Consider the following 19,780-nt stretch of genomic DNA (forward strand, 5'->3'; position numbering starts at 1 on the left):
ATTTTTCAGTCTAACAGTGAACTGAGCTCAGAATTAAACTTACAAATAAAAGAACAAGATAGATTTTGAAAAACTGCATAACACATTCAATGGCCTTTCTGTTGAACAAATAGTCTTTAAAAATACTATTCATCCAATGATGCTAAATGCCTGTGAATTATTAAATACATGTCACTAATAATTGATGTTATGGGTCACCCAGAGTGTTAGAGAGATGCATAAGGAGTATAAATAGGCTGTAGCATATTGCTAACAAATTGTGCCCCAGAATCGGTGGAAAATATATCAAAGAACCTTGCCAAAAGGAAGGAAAATACATACCTAAACCATGTACTACACTGGTACATACATTGTATTTACAGACCTAATGAAAGGTACAACACATTGAGTGGACCTCTGCAAGAAATTTAGGAAAGGATATAAGAATTGCATACAATGAGAATGTAGTGATGGTTTGTGATATGCATCATTGGATGGCGTTGGAAAGAGTAGCCACATTAATAAGATCATAGATCCAGTGAAAAATGGTTTTTAAAAAATCAGGTGGGGGCAGCTAGGTGGCGTAGTGGATAGAGCACCGGCCCTGGAGGCAGGAGTACCTGAGTTCAAATCTGGCCTCAGACACTTAACACTTACTAGCTGTGTGACCCTGGGCAAGTCACTTAACCCCAATTGCCTCACTAAAAAAAAAAAAAATAAAAAATAAATCAGTTGGGCAAATATTAGATAAGGAACATATAGTTAGAAGGTAGTTCATAGACAGAAAAAACCTGGGCAATTTAGTGGACTGAAAACTCACTATGGGTCCACAATTGGATGTGGCAGCCAAAAAAGTTAATGTAAACATAGGCTGTATTCATACAAGAATGGTATGCAGAATAAAGTAGTTTGAAAGTTCTGCTGTAATCTGACCTCATCTGATGATCTGGAATTTGGTGTTCAGCTCTGGGTGCCACATTTTAGAAAGGAGACGGACAAATTGGAACATGTCAGAATGTCAACCAGTACAATATGAAATTATAACAGGTTGAAGAAATCGAGAATGGTCAAAAGCCTGAAGATGAGAAGACTGAGGAGGAACATGTATAGCTGTTTGCAAATCCTAAAAGGGCTGCCAGGTAGCAAAGAACTAGTTTTGCTCTGCTCGGCCCCAGAAGGTACAACTAGAGGGAATGGGTAGAATTTATAGGGAGGTAGATATACCTCAGTATAATCATTTACTATCACAGCTGTACAAATGCCGAAGGAGAGGGTTGGGCTGAATGATCCCTAAGGTTCCTTCCAGCTCTGACATTCTGCAATAAGACATTACTGAGAGGCAGTCTTAGTTTAAAAAAAAAAAACAAACCAAAAAAACCTTAAGAAATATTAGTACCAGGTTGATGTGGGTAACGCGCGCCCTCTCGTGGCCACAAAACTTGTTCAGTCTAGGGGAAATGAGAAGTAGAATTGATAGAATATTCAATCTCGTGACTACATGCTGTGAAAAAGGCATTGAAAAACATTATCAGCCTCACTTTATGGAAGAGGAAACATTTGGAGAGATCAATGAGGCAAGTTTTGACGTTGGGTTTCTTCACTCCCAGGCCAAGGCCCGTGTTCTTTCCACTACACCCCACTGTCTCCTATTGTTCCTCAGATCATTAGACATCACCTATTCCACATGGATGTGTTGCTCCATGCTTGCTGAATCTGACTCCCCGAAGGTGACACAGTTAGTGTCAGAGCTGAGATTAAAACATAGATCTATTGACTCCTGCCTTTCTACAACACTGAGATCTTTCATTCTTGTGGTTTACTGGAAAGTGGACTTGAATGCCAGTTTTGACCATTGTTAGCCATGGGTAACATGGCTACTCTGGATTTTCATTTCCTCACCAATAAAATAAAAATATTTGTACATACCTCAGAGGATTGTTGTGAGCAAAGTGTTTTCTAAAGCACTATAAAACATGAAATAAGGGGCAGCTAGGTGGCGCAGTGGATAGAGCACCGGCCCTGGAGTCAGGAGTACCCGAGTTCAAATCCGGCCTCAGACACTTAACCCCAACTGCCTCACTTAAAAAACAAAAACACTAGCTGTGTGACCCTGGGCAAGTCACTTAACCCCAATTGCCTCACTAAAACAAAACAAAACAAAAAAACAAAAACATGAAATACTATTATTATTTATGAATTTGCTGTTTAGTCATTGCAGTCATGTCTTTTTCATGACCCAGTTTGGGGTTTTCTTGGCAGTTACTAGAATGCTTTGCCATTTCCTTCTCCAGGTCATTTTACAAATGAGGAAACTAAGGTATACAGGGTTAAGTGACTAACCCAGGGTCACACAGCTAGTATGTATCTGAGGCCAGATTTGAACTCAGGAAGATAGCATTCTATCCACTGTGCCACCTAATTGCCCCATCATTTATGAATGGGTCAAAATATTTTCAAGGTAGTCATATAAGTAACTCATTTATAATTTGGGAGAATGGCTATGGTGGAAGCATGCTTGATATCCTTGTGGCAATGGGAAACATGGGGAAGGCAAAGCATTGGCCAAAAATATTGAATATTTGAGTATACTCCTACTTAAATAATTCTTGTTTTTCCAGAGAAAAAAATCAAATAAGTCAACAAAAGTGAAATTAACATGGGAAATTTGTTACAACCAATAGTGAATATAATGTAGTACAATGTGTAAATAAGATTAAATTTGAAATTGAATACTATTATAAGTATGGTCTGCTAATATCATATATATTAGTTTAGGCTTACAACATGGATGTGTTGTTCCATGCTTGCTGAACTTAAATGTGATCTTCATATAAAAGTTAAACATACCATATTAGCTGTTATTTCTCAAAGCAATATATTTTAATATAATGTAATGAACTGATTTATAAAAAGTTGTAATTTTTAAAAAACCCTGTAGTTAATAATTATTTTAAACTGTCAAGTTAAATTAAGTTTATTACATTATTATTATTATTTTTTTTTTTAGTGAGGCAATTGGGGTTAAGTGACTTGCCCAGGGTCACACAGCTAGTTAAGTATTAAGTGTCTGAGGCCGGATTTGAACTCAGGTACTCCTGACTCCAGGGCCAGTGCTCTATCCACTGCGCCATCTAGCTGCCCTAAATTAAGTTTAAATAAACAAAGTTTAATTATCTTAATTTTGTTTAAATGCAATAAAGCTCTTCATAATGGACAAATAAATATTTTGAAGAGAATCAACTGAGTTTATATAGCAGAAATACAAAAATAAACAGTAAAAAGCCCAAACCCAGGAAATACAAACCACCATATTTATCACTGGAGTTTATTGTTGATGAAAAAAATATTGGGTTTGTTTTGTAGGAATCCTTCTGTTGAAGATGACATAAAAACTATCAAATTGAATATTTTGAAAGTACATATTTTATAGAGTGGTAGATCAACGGAATTGGCTAGGCTCAGGAAACGCAGTAGTAAATGACACTAGTAATGTAGTGTTTGATAAACCCAAAGACTCCAGCTTCTGGGATAGGAACTCAGTATTTGACAAAAACTGCTGGGAAAACTGGAAGATAGTATGGCAGAAATTAGGCATAGACCAACATCTTACACCTTATACTAAAATAAGGTCAAAATGGATACATGATTTAGACATAAGAGGTGATACCATAGGTAAATTAGGAGAGAAAGGAATAGTCTACCTTTCAGATCTTTGGAAAGGAAAACAGTTTATGACCAAACAAGAGATAGAGTATATTATAAAATGCAAAATGGATGATTCTGATTACATTAAATTAAAAAATTTTTGTACAAACAGAAGCAATGCGTCCAAAATTAGAAGGGAGGCAGAAAGCTGGGAAACAATTTTTGTGGCCAGTACTTCTGATAAAGGCCTCATCTCTAAAATATATAGGGAACTAAATCAAATTTATAAGAATCCAAGTCATTCCCCAATTGAGAAATGGTCAAAGGATATGAACAGGCAGTTTTCTGATGAAGAAACCAAAGCTATCTATTCCCATATGAAAAAATGCTCTAAATCTCTAATGATTAGAGAGATGCAAATTAAAACAACTCTGAGGTACCACCTGACACCTATCAGATTGGCTAAAATGACAAAAAAGGAAAATAATAAATGTTGGAGAAGCTGTGGGAAAATTGGAACACTAATTCGTTGTTGGTGGAGCTGTGAACTGATCCAACCATTCTGGAGAGCAATTTGGAATTATGCCCAAAGGGCGATAAAGCTGTGCATACCCTTTGACCCAGCAATACCACTTTTAGGTCTTTTTCCCAAAGAAATCATGGAAAGGGGAAAGGGACCCACATGTACAAAAATATTTATAGCTGCTCTTTATGTGGTAGCAAGGAATTGGAAGTTGAGGGGATGCCCATCAATTGGGGAATGGCTGGACAAGATGTGGTATATGAATACAATGGAATACTATTGTGCTGTAAGAAATGATGAGTAGGAGGAGTTCAGAGAAACCTGGAGGGTCTTGCATGAGCTGATGATGAGTGAGATGAGCAGAACCAGAAGAACATTGTACACAGTATCATCAACATTGAGTGTTGATCTACTATGATGGACTATATTCTTCCCACCAATGCAATGGTACAGAAGAGTTCCAGGTAACTCATGATAGAAGAGGATCTCCAAATCCAAGAAAAAAAAGAAAAGAACTGCGGAGTATAGATGCTGAATGAACCATACTATTTCTTTTGTTTTTGATGCTGTTGTTTTTTTCTATTTTGAGGTTTTTCATCATTGCTCTGATTTTTTTCTCTTATAACATGACTAATGCAGAAATAGGATTAATGTTATTATGTGTATGTGTATGTATATATGTGTATATGTATATGTGTGTGTATGTGTATATATATATATATATATATATATATATATATATATATATATATATATATATATATATATATATATAAAACCTATATCAGATTACCTGCTGTCTAGGGGAGGGGGGGAGGGAGGGGAGGGAGGGAGAAAAATCTGAAATTGTAAAGTTTGTATAAACAAAAGTTGAGAACTGTCTTTACATGTAACGGAAAAAAAAATACTTTATTAATTTTTTAAAAAAAGAAAGTACATATTTTAAAACTGGGAATCATAACAAATATTTTGTAAACTTAACTAAAACTATAACTTGTTTATAAGTGAAATTATTTTATCTTTCTAGTATTGGCAAAATAAAAGAATGTTTTTCTAGAGAAAATTATATGCTTTCAATATGAAAAACTAAACTTAGGAAAAAATCCATCTATGGAAAATCAAAAGAACTTCTTGCACTGCGTATGAGATTGCCTGTGAATCATAAAATGTGAAAGGTATCATTTGATGAAATGGTGATGTCTGCCATTATTGATACAACTAAAACAATGCTTAGTGAATCACATGCAAAGCAGTTTCAAATGGTTTCTGCTTACAGATAATACAATAGAAAGAATTCTCCACCTCAAGATATTTGAGAAAAATAAATTTAGAAAATAAAATCTTCCCTTTTTGCTTTGTAGGTGGATGAATCAATTAGTTTAAAATATTGTTGAAACTGAAGTTAGGGAAAATTTGTTACTCTGCAAACTTATTGATGGCAATGTCACATTGAGAGAAATTTTCAATATAACTGATAGGTTTTTTAAAAATTGAAAATGATAATGATGGAGAATTACATTGACCACTGCACTTACAGAGCTTGGTCATTATCAGAATGAAGCTCTGATGTATAAACATTAGTTGAAAATGTACAGCCTCCTGCAATTTAGATACATCACATGTCAGACAATCCCTTGTATCAAGATTTATCAATGAGGAGATATAGGGTTTTTTTTCTCAAATTGTTACTAGTGAGACAGCTAGGTGATGCAGTGGATAAAGCACTGGCCCTGCATTCAGGAAGACCTGAGTTCAAATCTGGCCTCAGACACTTGACACTTACTAGCTGTGTGACCCTGGGCAAGTCACTTAACCCTCATTGCCCCACCCCCTCCCCCCAAAAAAACAAAACAAAAAAATATTACTTGCCAAGGAGATACAAGGGCAATAGAGGGGAAAGCAACAGGAAACAGGGCAGGACCAAGAAAGGCCCCCTATAAAAATAATGCTTAAGTAAATTCTGAAAAAAAAATAGTGAATAATCCAAGAGGGGATGGGGAGGATCATAGGAATCCCAGGTATGGAGGACACCAGTGTAAAGGCAAGGAAATGAGGAATAAAAGTGTTTGTACATGAAAAACCACAACTCAGTATGATTAGACAGAGTTGAGAGGAGTAATATGTTAAAAGACTAAAGAGGTTTTAAAAGGAAAAGGCCAGGTTGTGAAGAGCTTTGAACAACAGAGGGGTTTATATTTGATCCTAGAGTTAAGAGGGCCATTGGAATTTACTGAATGGGGGGGGGGGCGGAATGTGTGTGACATGATCATATCCACACATTAGTAAAATCCCTTTAGTAGCTGTGTGGAAGATGATTCAAAGAGGGAGAGACCTGAGGCAAGAAAACCAATTAGAGGCATTGCAATAATTAAGGAGAAAAGTGAAGGTCTTAACTAGGCTAGTGGCTGTGAGACGGGTATATATAGAGTACATGTATGTATATAGAGAATGAAGATTAAAGAGAGGGGTAGATAATATGCTGGAGAACAGAAGGGATAAGATCAAAAGTACATACCATTCCCTACCAAAGCATACATACTACTGTGCTAAACACTCAGCAAAATTTCACTTGATTCTTGGACCCTGTTTTTTTGTTTGTTTTTTTCCTCTTGGACCCTGTTTTTGAGAAAACCAGAAAACCTGGTTTTGAGTACCTGCTTTGCCACTGTTAAAGTGAGGGACCTTGGGCAAATCATTTACTTCTGTGAGCCTCAGACGCCTCATCTGAATAATGGAGATAATTAATGCTTGGATTACAAGGGGAAAGGGTGCTGATCTACAGTCACTTCCCAGCTATGTGACCTTGGGCAACTTAACTTCTCTGTAAAATTAGAAATTGGACATTATCTCATATCTCTCCCAGTTCTAATTCTATGATGTTATAGTTCATCTCAGGGGTTATTTGATCATCAGGGACATAAAAACGCCAAGTCTCCTCCCAGCATGTACTTGTCTCAATTATTACACTGGTAGTGGCAATCATGGAAACTTTCAAGAGTATTTGAGAGCGGGGCAGCTAGGTGGCGCAGTGGATAGAGCACCAGCCCTGGAGTCAGGAGTACCTGAGTTCAAATCTGGCCTCAGACACTTAACACTTATTACCTGTGTGACCCTGGGCAAGTCACTTAACCCCAATTGCCTCACTAAAAAAAAAAAAAAGAGTATTTGAGAGCAACTGTGCATATCCTTTTTTCACATATCACAAAAGCTTTCTTTGTCATTTTAAAATGCTTATCATACCAAGACTGACAAGAGCTTGAGAGAAATGGAATCCTGCACCACTATGCATAGGAAAGCTCTAGATAAATTGTTTTTATAATTTTTTTGATAGTGTTAATTAAAAATGCAAATTAATCTCTGTATCAAAGGAACATTATGACCTACAAGCTGCCTCCATCCTTCCAAAGCCTGTGACCCATTTTATTGACCCCAGGGAGGACTGATGTGAAGATAAAAACAAAATTAGCATGCAAAATTCACTACAAACAAGGATTTAAGATCCCAACCATTACATGTTCATCCTCCCTGGGGAATCCTGGAGGAGCGCTGGAAAAAATAATAAACTAAGATATGATTTAACTTTTTTATTTACATTAGCCATGCCACCCTCTTCCTTTATAGATTCTTCTGACTTCCAGAAGTGTTACAGTACATACATTAAAAACTCGTGGGCAGCTAGGTGGCGCAGTGGATAAAGCACCGGCCCTGGATTCAGGAGGACCTGAGTTCAAATCCAGCCTCAGACACTTGACACTTACTAGCTGTGTGACCCTGGGCAAGTCACTTAACCCTCATTGCCCCACCAAAAAAAACCCCCCAAAAAACAACAACAAAAAAAAAAAAACATTTAAAACTCGCTAAAAACTTCATGATGGGTAATAGTCACAAGGAAGTCAAAAGACTCCAGATACAATCTCAGCCACCAAATATATGTTTGCAAAATGGAGAAGCCTATCACTTAATACCAATACTTTGGTCCAGAAAACAAATGAATTTTCAAATCCTAACAGAGAATAGGGGAAGATTTTAGGCAATACTGTCTCACAAACAGCAAAGAATTTTGGAGGGGAAATGAGTCTGCAGAAAGCCTGCCATAATACTCATAAACCAGCTTATTCCAAGAGTTTTCACAGATGAAACTGAAGTACAACAAAGACTCTAACAGATCTGTGCTATTTTCATCAGGAATGACAATGGAATCACTAGGTTTCAAGACTAATAGCTTGAATCATTAGACAGTTGTTCCTTATATTGAGTAGATTCTACCTTCCTGTACCTTATGCCTATTTTCCATAAACCAAACAGGATAATTTCTCTTCCATGTGATGGCCCTTCAAAAAGATCAAATATCTCCAGTTTTCTTATTTTCACAGTAAACATTAGTATCTCCAACCAGTTCTCATACTACATGGTTATGAACCCTCACTCTTTTTTTGCTCGGTGTCCCTCATAAAATGTGGCACCGAGAAATTTTTTTTAAAGCTCTAATTTATATAATTTATAAAGTATTTTACATTTATTAAGGTTTATAACATGTAGGTAGATCCTAATACATTATTGTCATCTTTACATGAGGAAATTGAAGTTCAAAGATTACCCAGAGTCACACAGCTAATGACTGAGGTAGGATTAGAACCCAGCTGTTCCTAATTTCTAGTTGAGTGTTCAATCCACTATACAAGAGTAAAAATGCTCCAAATCTGCTCTGACCAGTGTAAGACACAATGGGTCAATCATCTCCCTTCCTCTAGGTCTCATGTTTCTTTCATTCATGGCCAAATCTAAGGGGCAGCTAGGTGGAACAATGGATAGAACACTGGCCCTGGAGTCAGAGAGACCTGAGTTCAAATAGAGCCTCAGACATTTGACATTTATTAGCCCTGGGCAAGTCACAACCCCAATTGCCTTAAAACATCTGGGGCCACATCCAGTTGTCCAGAACCCAGATGGCTCTGGAAGACAGTGAGGCTGGTGACTTTGCATAGCCCTCCCCCCTCACTTAAATCCAATTCACTGCAAATCATGACATCACCTCTGAATGTCATGGTCCTCTTCAACAAAGGACAAACAACATGGCCAAATCTAAGAGCTTCATCTTAGTCCTGTTCTTGACCTTTTGACAGCAACCGACACAGATGATCACCCTTTCCTCCTCAATACTCTACTCTCTGAGCTTCTGTTAACACGGCTCTACTACTACTGTGCTGTTGTCCAACTCTTCATATCTCTTAAGTGTGGGTCTCCCTTAGCTCTACGTCCTGAGCTGGTTTTTAAGCACCTTCATCCATCCCTATTATTTCAATTACCCTTGAATTTGTAATTACAAATTATCTGGTGGCATTTTTACTTAGATGACCCATATCCCAAAATACCTCAAAATCAAGATTTTTATAACACCTCATTCTCCTCCATGTAACCACCACCAAAAACCCCTGCCAATTTTTCAAGCTTCCCTATTCTCCCACTCAGGTTTGACTCATCTTTGGCTCTTTCCTCTCTCAATCCTCCATATTCAGTTACCAATTCCTGTTGGTTCTACGTCTGCCACATCTTTACTGTCTGTCCTTTTCTGCTTACTCTAAACATTCTAGTTCAGGCCTGTGCTAATGGTCTTTAGCTTGTTCATAAACTTAAACCTGAAATTTACCTAATACAATCCTTCATCTTATAACTGTCTTGCCCTCTTCAATATCATACCACTCCTGAAGTAATCTCTTATCATTAACAGTTGATTAGTATTTTTCCTGACCCCAAATCTTCAGTAGCTCAGAAAGCATGGCACAACAGAGTGCTGGTATTTGGAGTCAAGAGGACTCATCATTCCCCACCTGGACATTTTCCTGAACAATCTCCAGAAACTCATCCTGCAATAGGAAATCAATTAATTTCCTCTTCAGATTATTTCCCACCTTGGCTACAGGACTTTGGGTACCCTTCTCCCCCACTTCAACTTTTTATATGATGCCTTCCTTTGATTGTGAATTCCTCAAAGGCAAAGACTGTCTTATGCCTTTCCAGCACATAGTAAGCACTTAATGTTTATCTATTAAGTTTGAATCCCAACTCTGATACTGATTACCTTTGCAACCAAGCTCTCTGAGCTGGTTGTTCCATCAATAAAATGAGGGTATTGGACTAGAGAAGACCTCTAAGGTCCTTTCCAGGTGGCTGACTTTTCACATCCTTCATTATTCTACCAGTATACATTTAGGAGCATTTAACAGTACAAGGACATCAACTTCTTAAAAACTCTGGTGTTAAATGAAGGAGGAACAGAACCATTATAAAGAAGCTGAAATCCTAAAGCTTAATCCACAAGTTGTCTTAGCATGTTTGTTAAAAGGAGTCCACATAAGGTATTAAAACCAGAGTTGACAGTGAATTGCACAGAATCCATAAAAGACAATTTTCAAATGCTCTTTTTGGAATGGGCATGTACCCTCCTCCAGTGTGATGACTGAAGAGAATAAATTTATCCCTGATCTCTTTGCAAACCTGATCTCCTCTCTGCCCTAATAGTCCTATGCAGTTGCTGGCTGTCACAAGGACTCTTACACCCAGGAGACTCTCTGTCACTGGGAAGGGCAAACTGGGTGCCATATGGTAGTAGATTTATGGAACACTGGCATCCTCTCTGAAGGTGACTGGCAGCCAGGAGTCATAGAATCCTCCTAGGACATTTTAAGGAAGACACACAGATGAAAGAAGAGTGCACCCAAAATAAAATAAATACAGGTGGGGATACAGGAAAAGAAAAAAGTAATGCTGACATGTACCTAAAATGTTTTGTTTCCTCTTCTCCCAGCTGGAGACTTAGGTTTCAAGGCTGCCCTATTTTCCACAGTTGATTAAATTTGGAGATCAGAGGCAGTTGGTTTGATGGGAAGAACATTACACTGAAGTCATGAGACCAACATTGTAATCACGACTTTCTGCAAATAACCAGCTGCAGGACACGAGCAAATTACTTCTCTCAGAGCTTTACTCCTCATCCTTAGAATGGATGAGTTTTTGGACTAGATGATCTCTAAGCCTCTTTCTAGCTTTAAAAACTTCTAGAATATAAATAGCTAACTTTATCATCTTCTTTTTTTTTTTTTTTTTTTGGCGGGGCAATGGGGGTTAAGTGACTTGCCCAAGGTCACACAGCTAGTAAGTGTCTGAGGCTGGATTTGAACTCAGGTACTCCTGAATCCAGGGCCGGTGCTTTACCACTGCGCCATCTAGCTGCCCCCTAACTTTATCATTTTGATAGGTTTATATAGAGTTAAGTCTAATTCAAACCTGGCTGCAGAATACTTAGCAACTGTGAGATCCTGGGCAAAGCATTTAACCTGTCTGCCTCAGTTTTCTCATCCATAAAATAGGAATAATAACAGCACCTACCTACCAGGGCTGTTATGAAGATAAAATCAGACATTGGTAATGTGCCTTGCAAACCTTAAAGCACTACATAAATGATGGCTATCTTAACTAAATATAATACAGGAATTGGAATAATGCCAGATTTGAGAATAGAAAGAGAAATTGACAAAAACACATTTTCCAAAATTTGACCTCTTGTTCAAATTAATATCCTTTTTATGAAACTAATGAATCCTACCCACTAAGGCACCACTTAAGAACATAAGATTACAAGTTTAGAGCTAACAGGAACCTTAAAGACCATTTTATTCATTTTACGAGTGAGGAAACTGAGGCTTAATTAGATTAAGTGATTTGAAAGCAAAAACCACATAGAACTGATAAAACAAGGAGTTGGGTTTTTGGAAAAAAAATTATATTAGCCAATTTAATTAAAAAGGAAAGCAAAATTCACAAGATGAAATAAGAAAATCAGAAATAATTTTGCCCAATTATATGTCCAAAAATGATAACTTAGATAAAATGGCTATTTACAAAAATATAAAATACCCAGTTTTACAGAAGTGTTCAATTAAATCACCCAATATCAATAAAAGAAATTGAACCAACCACAAATGAACTCCCAAAATAAAAAAGAAAGATCACCTGGATTTACAAACGAATTCTATCAAACATCAAAGGATTAAATCCAAACTACTTTCAAAAAAAATTTTTAAAGGTATTCTTCCAACTTATGTGAACTGATGCTGAGTGATATGAGCAGAACCAGAGAACATTGTACACAGTATCAACAACATTATGTGTTGACCAACTGTGATAGACTTGACTCTTTTCAGTAATACAATGGTCCAAGATAGTTCTAGGGGACTCATGATGGAAAATGCTCTCCAAGTCTAGAAAAAAAAGAACTGTGGAATCTGGATGCAGATTGAACCATACTGTTTCTATTTTTTTTTCTTTTTTGAGGTTTTTCCTTTTTGCTCTGATTCTTCTTTCACAGCATGACTAATGCAGAAATATATTTAATGTGATTGTACATATATAACCTATATCGGATTGCTTGCTGTCTTGGGGATGGGGGGAGGGGGGGAGAAAAATTTGAAACTGGAAATCTTATGGAAACAAATGTTGAAAACTGTCTCTACATGTACCTGGAAAATAATAAAATACTTCTATGAAAAAAAAAAGATATCCTTCCAAACTCTGATATGAACAGGGCCTTGATATGTAAACCTCAGAGAAACAAACCAGAGAAATAAAACTATAGAATATCCTTAATAAACCAAAAAAAAATTAAAATATTATCAAAGAGGCTACAGCATATTATTAATAAGATTACACACTGTGACTATGTTGGATTTATATTAGGAATGCAGAATTGGTTAAACATAAGGAAAACAAAAACAAAATAGACAATATTAATAGTAAAAAAATTATTTAATAACTTTATCAATAGATGCTGAAAAGGCTTTTGACAAAAATCCAACACCTACCTCCATTTAAAACACCAGGATGCAAAGGAACAATGGTACCTTTATTTAATATATAGGGTAAGTAGTTTCTGCCTAAAACTAAGAGCCAACATTTTATAAAATGAAGAAAGGCTAGAGACCTTTCCAGTTAGATCAAGGGTAAAGCAAGACTGTATATTATCACCTATTTAAGGTGATTATGCACATTATGCATTATTTAACATAGTGCTAGAAATTCTGCTGACAAAAAAAAATTGAGGGAATAAACACAAAGAGAAAAGAAAACTATTGCTTTTTTGTTGATGATGGTCTATCTAGAGAATCCAAGAGTCAACCCATGTTCTCAGTGTCTCAATTATCTTTTTAGATTCCTGTCATCTGGCACACTAATTTTATTTCATCCTGAAATTTAGTGAGCAAGCCTTATCCAAGTCATTGATCAACGTGTTAAACAGCCGGTCATGGATAGCTCCTTGAGAACACTCCACCATAAATCACCCAATGGTGACAGTGAAAAATTAATGATTATTCTTTGAGTACCAAATCCATTTTACTGTACTATAATGTAGCAACAGGGCTTCTTAATCTTCTTCCATTTGTGATCCCTTTTCGCCTGAGAAATATTTACATGACCCAGGTATATAGGTATGCAAAATTAGGTATACAAATCAAACATCTACTGCCAAATTTTGTGATCCCCTCCATTCAGTTACATGACCCCACATGGGGTTACGATTCACAGTTTAAGAAGCTTTGATCTAGCATATACCTCTCCATCTTGTTTGTAAGAATAGCAAGACAAACTTTTTTCAAATGCTTTAATAAAATATAAGTAATTTTTATCTATAACATTCTTCTAATCATCTAGCCTAGTAACTGTCTAAAAAAGAAAAAAGGGGGGCAGCTAGGTGGCACAGTGGATAGAGCACCGGCCCTGGAGTCAGGAGTACCTAAGTTCAAATCTGGCTTTAGACACTTAACAATTACCAGCTGTGTGACCCTAGGCAAGTCACTTAACCCCAACTGCCTCACAAAAAAAAAAAAAAAAAAAAAAGGAAATAGGATTAGTCTGGCATGACCAGTTCTTGAAGCCCTTAATCATCCCTTCGGTACTGTTTTAGAATTTTCCCAAAAATCAATGTCGAGGCATGATAGCCATTCTTTTTGCTTTTTAAAAAAAATTTGAATATTTGGTCTTCTCTAATCCTGTTGTACTTCTCCTATTCTTCTTGATCATTCAAAAATCAGTGACAGAGGCTCAGCAAACTTACCAGTTCTTCCAGTCAATACATCAAAGACCAGCACTTTGGTGTTCCTTGCACTGAAAAACTGACTACAATTGCAAAACTTAATCTTAGAAAGTTGTCTAAGGCTCAGAGAGATAGTGACTGGCTTTGGTCAGAGAACTATTAAGTCTCAGAGGAGGAATCAGAACTTAGATATGCCTGATATCCAAGTTTAGCGCTTTATCCACTATGCCAAGTTGCCTTGGTAGTTCTTTATGTACCTTAAGATGATTCATCTGGACCAGGTGACATGGATTCATCTACAGCAGCTAGACGCTCTTCTTATCACCTTGTTTTGCTTGGGTATTCATTTCCTAATAATTTTTTTTGTCCTACCCCCTCCCAGGCCAAATTTCACCAAATGAATACTTCACTCAACATAAACAGAGATTTAGAAAGAATAAGAATTTAACTATGTACTTTTTTTTCCTAGCATATTATATTGTGAGTTGACAAATAATTTATATAAATCCCTTTGAAATGAAGAGATCGCAAATGTACTTCTCTCAATATCATATTTTCTATTAAGGAGGGCTTTATAGAAAAGTCTTAGCATATAAACATATGTACACTGGCCATTCTATATATCATGGAAACTGAGCAAATCTAAGATTAGACAATATTCCTATCAACTAGGATGGAAATTTTGACATCTCAATGAAACTTCCCTCTAATAGTCTTCATTCAAATACCTGCCCATTAGGGGCAGCTAGGTGGTGCAGTGGATAAAGCATCTGCCCTGGATTCAGGAGGACCTGAGTTTAAATCCGACCTCAGACACTTGACACTGGCTATGTGACCCTAGGCAAGTCACTTAACCCTCATTGCCCCACAAAAGAAAAGAAAAAAAAAGAACAAGTATCTGCCCATTAAATAAAAGCTTACAATATTAATATAGGGGGCAGAAAGCCAACATTTTATATTATTTATTAACAACTTTTAAAATAACTTCAATATCATATTACATTTGTCTTACACTTTAAAATGTTTGTGAAGAGCTCAAAGATAAAGGGAAATGACACATATGTACAAAAATATAGAAGTACTTTTTTTTCTAGCAAAGAACTAAAAAATAAAAGAGTACACATATCAATAAGGGAATAGCTATACAAATTATGGTACATGAGTGTAATTGAGAATTACTGCACATTAAAAAAATCACAAATGGAAACATGGGAAGACTTGTATGAAGTGTTGTAGAGTAAAATGAACAGAACCAATTTAGTGACTCCAATACTATAAAAAAAAAATTTGTAAAACTTAGGAATTTTGATCAATGAAATGACTAACCATGTGACTCAAGAGCACAGAATGATACCCACAATTTCTAACAGAAATTACATGAACTTGAGATGCAGAATGACAACACAATTTCAGACACATTCAATGTGTGGATTAACTATGCTTATTAGTCACAAGAGTTTTTTGCCTTTTTTTTTTTTTAATTTGGTAGCAATGGGGGCAGGGAGTAAAAGAGGCATAAAGAAGAAAAAGAAAAGTGGCTCACTGAAACATTTTTTTAAAAACACAAAATCTGGAGGGGGACAAATAAAAAGGACAATTTAAAAACTAGCATGTTGAATAATATATGCTTATTTAAAAAGGACGCAATTTGTAAGAGATTGATGATATCAAACACAATCCTTTTTCTGTCAAACAACAACAAAAAAAATGGTTTGCCTTTAAGGCATTTTTAAAAGAATCTCATTTTACCTTCATGGCAATCTTCTGAAGTAAGTAGGACAAGTTTTATTATCCCCATATAATACAAAAGGAAATTAGTTTTATGAGATATGAAATTCATTTACCCAAGATCACAAAAACAATTTTGATAACAGATCCAGGAATATAATTCTAGTCTCTTAATTAGCTAGTTTTCTTTTTAGTCATATCCCTTATTGGTCAGCTATGTTCCCAACCTGAAGAAATGAAAGGTTGAGTAACTTAAAGAACAATTTCTTCTGATAAACTTACTGGTATAGATAGGAGGGCAGGATCACAAGCCAATTTCTTATATTCACTGTGATTTACTAACTTCTAGGATTTGTTTAAAGAAAAGTTTCTCCTAAAATATAATTAATTCTTTTAAATAAACTAAATCCTACTATCCTGAAAATTTTAAAGGACCAAGATACACTTGGTTAAATAAAGAGAATATTGAACTTTTCCATTTCAAAAATAATATGCCTTTCAATGAAGTCAAACTCTAAATACTTACCCTGCACTGGAACAGAACAAAAGTAAGAGATATTACTTTTCTTTTTCTTTTTTGGTGGGGCAATGAGGGTTAAGTGACTTGCCCAGGGTCACACAGCTAGTAAGCGTCTGAGTCTGGGGTTGAACTCAAGTCCTCCTGAATCCAGGGCCTGTGCTTTATCCACTGCACTGCCTAGCTGTCCCGAGATATTACTTTTTTTTTTTTTGGTGAGGCAATTGGGGTTAAGTGACTTGCCAAGGGTCACACAGCTAGTAAGTGTGTAAAGTGTCTGAGGTCGGATTTGAACTCAGGTCCTCCTAAATCCAAAGCCAGTGCTCTATCCACTGCGCCACCTAGCTGCCCCCCGAGATATTACTTTTAAAAGAAAATTCAAATTAACTACTCCAACTGTAAATGAAAACACACACACCTTTACTAAATTACAGCCATAAAATCAATCATTTAATTGAAGCTATATATTTTTTAAAAGGATGAGGCAGTACAATTGATAAAATTATAATTAGGGAAAGCTATCAAGCATGTCTCAAAAAGATTTAAAATAGCAAAGGGACACTTTACAAAAAGACTGGAGAGAAAGAGTTCTTAAACTACAAGTATAAAGGTACATAAACAGATATTTTATAAAAGAATACAGGAAAAGAAACATAAAATGAATACACAAGGTCATCCAAAACTAAGAATTCTTGGACCTTCTCAGTTAAAATATAAGCTCAAAAACTATTTTAACATTGACCAAATATTTAGTTTGAAATTTACAGTTCCTCCATCGAGGTTTCATACTATACACATCTTCCAAACAAGCTGCCAATAGTTTCCAATTAACCATGAGTGGTATCATCTTCCACAAAGTCTTTGGCCATTTCTGCTGTGATCACATCGATGTGACTAACCTGAAGGAACAATGTACATTAAAGCATAATCTCCCAAAGTAGGTCATACAACATTAAACAATTTTAGTATTATCCTATACAATTATAATATCTTGTATAAATGAATGTATATCACATTTTAATTAATTTTGATAAAGTGCTGTGGAAAATTTTAGTAAAACTAATATTAACCAATTATTAATTATGAAACACTTGCCTTATATAGTAATAAGAAAAATTTTAATTAAAAAAAGTTCTGAATATGTGAATGCTTTACTTCAAACTTACTGCTCATCACAGGATCAGAGAATTCTAACACTTGTCGTCTGGTCCAGTCCCCCTTGGTTTGTTTTATGTATACATAAAACTTAATATTTAATATTTAATAATATAACACCTAAATAATATATTTGGCAATTTACATACAAAATATATGTATGTAAAATCTACATTTTTTAACATATGCATATATACAAAGTGAATCATGTACATGTTTGTGACTGGTATTAAAAGTAGATTATAAATTCCTTTAAGGCAAAGGTATGCCATTTTTTAAAATTTCTAGTGTCTATCATATAGTACATGCATAATAAATATTCGTTGCATTTAATTCAATGTTTGAGACTACACAGAAAGTCAGAGAAAAGAAAATTAGGGACCACAAAGGAATAATAACTGCATTGGGGAAAAAAAGCTAAGGCTGTGGAACGTTTTCCTACCCCCAATAAGTATAAGAACAATGTCTGGCATATTGTTAATCAATAAATAAATGATTGTTGAATATGGATAGGTGCCACAGAAACTGACAAACTTCTATCAGCATGCCTCAAAGAAAAATCTTACTGCTTACTAACATCACATAATATCATTATCTGAATATTAACTATGTTCATTTTCTTTCATGACTTAAATATCAACCCCACACCCCCACCCCCTGAAAACAAGACAAATAATCAGGGAGGAAAAACCAACATTTCTTGTAGGAGAGTGGAAAGAATTACCTTATTTCTGAACTTTACACCATAGAACTTGTCAGCTGACTCAAGTAGTTCAGGCCTAAATGTAGTTGTAATAAACTGAGCATGTACAGCAAGTTCCATAATCATATCTGTAAAATTAAATGTTATTTACAGAAAATTCATCTCATTATGAGAACTTAATAGAACAACAGTCATGTCCCAAAAAGCCAACTACTAAGAATTTACATGTATAACTATTTGTTGGTCCTGCAAAGATAACTGATGACTACTTCAAAAGAATCATTTTCTAAGAAAGAACCTTGTAATTATGGAATGTTTAGCATATTTTTTAAACATTTAGAAATACATTTCTATCAGCACAAGGTTAATTCAAAGACTGTCTCTCACTTTCATAAATATGCACCTCTTAAAATGAACTTTTTCTCAAATATTATTTGATGACACTTTATGCTGCAAAAGAGTTATAATTCTTTAAAGAAGATGAAGATTACATTTGTACAGGCCCTAGTACAAAATTTAAATTAATTTACACATTGTATATCAAACTACTTGTATACATGTTCCTCTTTCATTGCATGGCTATTCATGTACAGAGAAATACAACAGAGCTTTAACATAAAAGGCTTCTGTGTGAAAATTGAGGCAGGCTTATTATCTAGATCAGAAGACTAGATTAAGCAAGCCTCTGGAAATCTAAGTTCTATTTCTAGCTTACTACACTCAACTGCATAAAACCAGGCTGCCATAATGGTAAGAAAAGGATTACTTATCATTAAGAAGAAATTATGTAAAAGAACTATAATTCTGTAGAGGATGGATTTTACATTTTATCAGGTTCTACTACATATGAAAAAAAGGACAAATTAAAAGGCTAACCTGATACAGCCTTTCTGTGTTGAGCATCCAAAGCCTGGTCAATCTCATCAAACAAGTAAAAAGGAGCTGGATCACATTTCTGAATTGCAAAAATTAGTGCAAGAGCCACCAAAGATTTCTGTCCACCTGAAAGCTGTTGCATTTCCCGCATCTCACCTTGTTTCCCTGTAAATGATACCTATGAAAATATTAAATAATGAGTCTTTATCTTATAGCTGTTGAATCAAAAACAACTGTCATGAGGTCCTTCAGAAAGTTTAAAAACATTTACATCTCTAAGAACTAATTTCAATTCCTCAGATCTACTAAAGTTTAGCAACTAAGATTTTCTATAACACACTTAAGAAAAGTGAATTTAAAAAGGCATTTTACCCTTATTCCTACACCAGTGAATTGGTCAACTGATGGGACACTGCTTTGTGAGCCAGAACCTCTATCGCTTTCAGTACTTCCTTCTCCTTCATCTTGAGACTGACTACCTTCCACATCACCTTTCTTCATCACCAAGGTAGCTTTGCCACCAGGTACCAATTTCTGAAACACTTCACTGAAGTTCTTTGATACCTT

General features: G+C 35.5%; 1 protein-coding gene across 1 annotated transcript in view; it reads right to left on the reverse strand.

Moving 5' to 3' along the window:
* Nucleotides 1-17,132: 17,132 nt before the first annotated feature.
* Nucleotides 17,133-19,780, reverse strand: part of SMC3 (structural maintenance of chromosomes 3) — a 53,199-nt gene continuing 50,551 nt past the window's right edge. The window contains exons 26-29 of the mRNA XM_043982475.1: nucleotides 19,586-19,777; nucleotides 19,214-19,391; nucleotides 18,359-18,465; nucleotides 17,133-17,378 (exon numbers count right to left, since the gene is read on the reverse strand). Of these exons, the coding sequence (XP_043838410.1) occupies nucleotides 17,307-17,378; nucleotides 18,359-18,465; nucleotides 19,214-19,391; nucleotides 19,586-19,777 (549 nt within the window). The 3' untranslated portion in view covers nucleotides 17,133-17,306. The remainder of the gene's footprint in view (nucleotides 17,379-18,358; nucleotides 18,466-19,213; nucleotides 19,392-19,585; nucleotides 19,778-19,780) is intronic.

This window comes from Dromiciops gliroides, chromosome 2 (assembly GCF_019393635.1).
Source record: "Dromiciops gliroides isolate mDroGli1 chromosome 2, mDroGli1.pri, whole genome shotgun sequence".
Taxonomy (NCBI): Eukaryota; Metazoa; Chordata; class Mammalia; order Microbiotheria; family Microbiotheriidae; genus Dromiciops; species Dromiciops gliroides.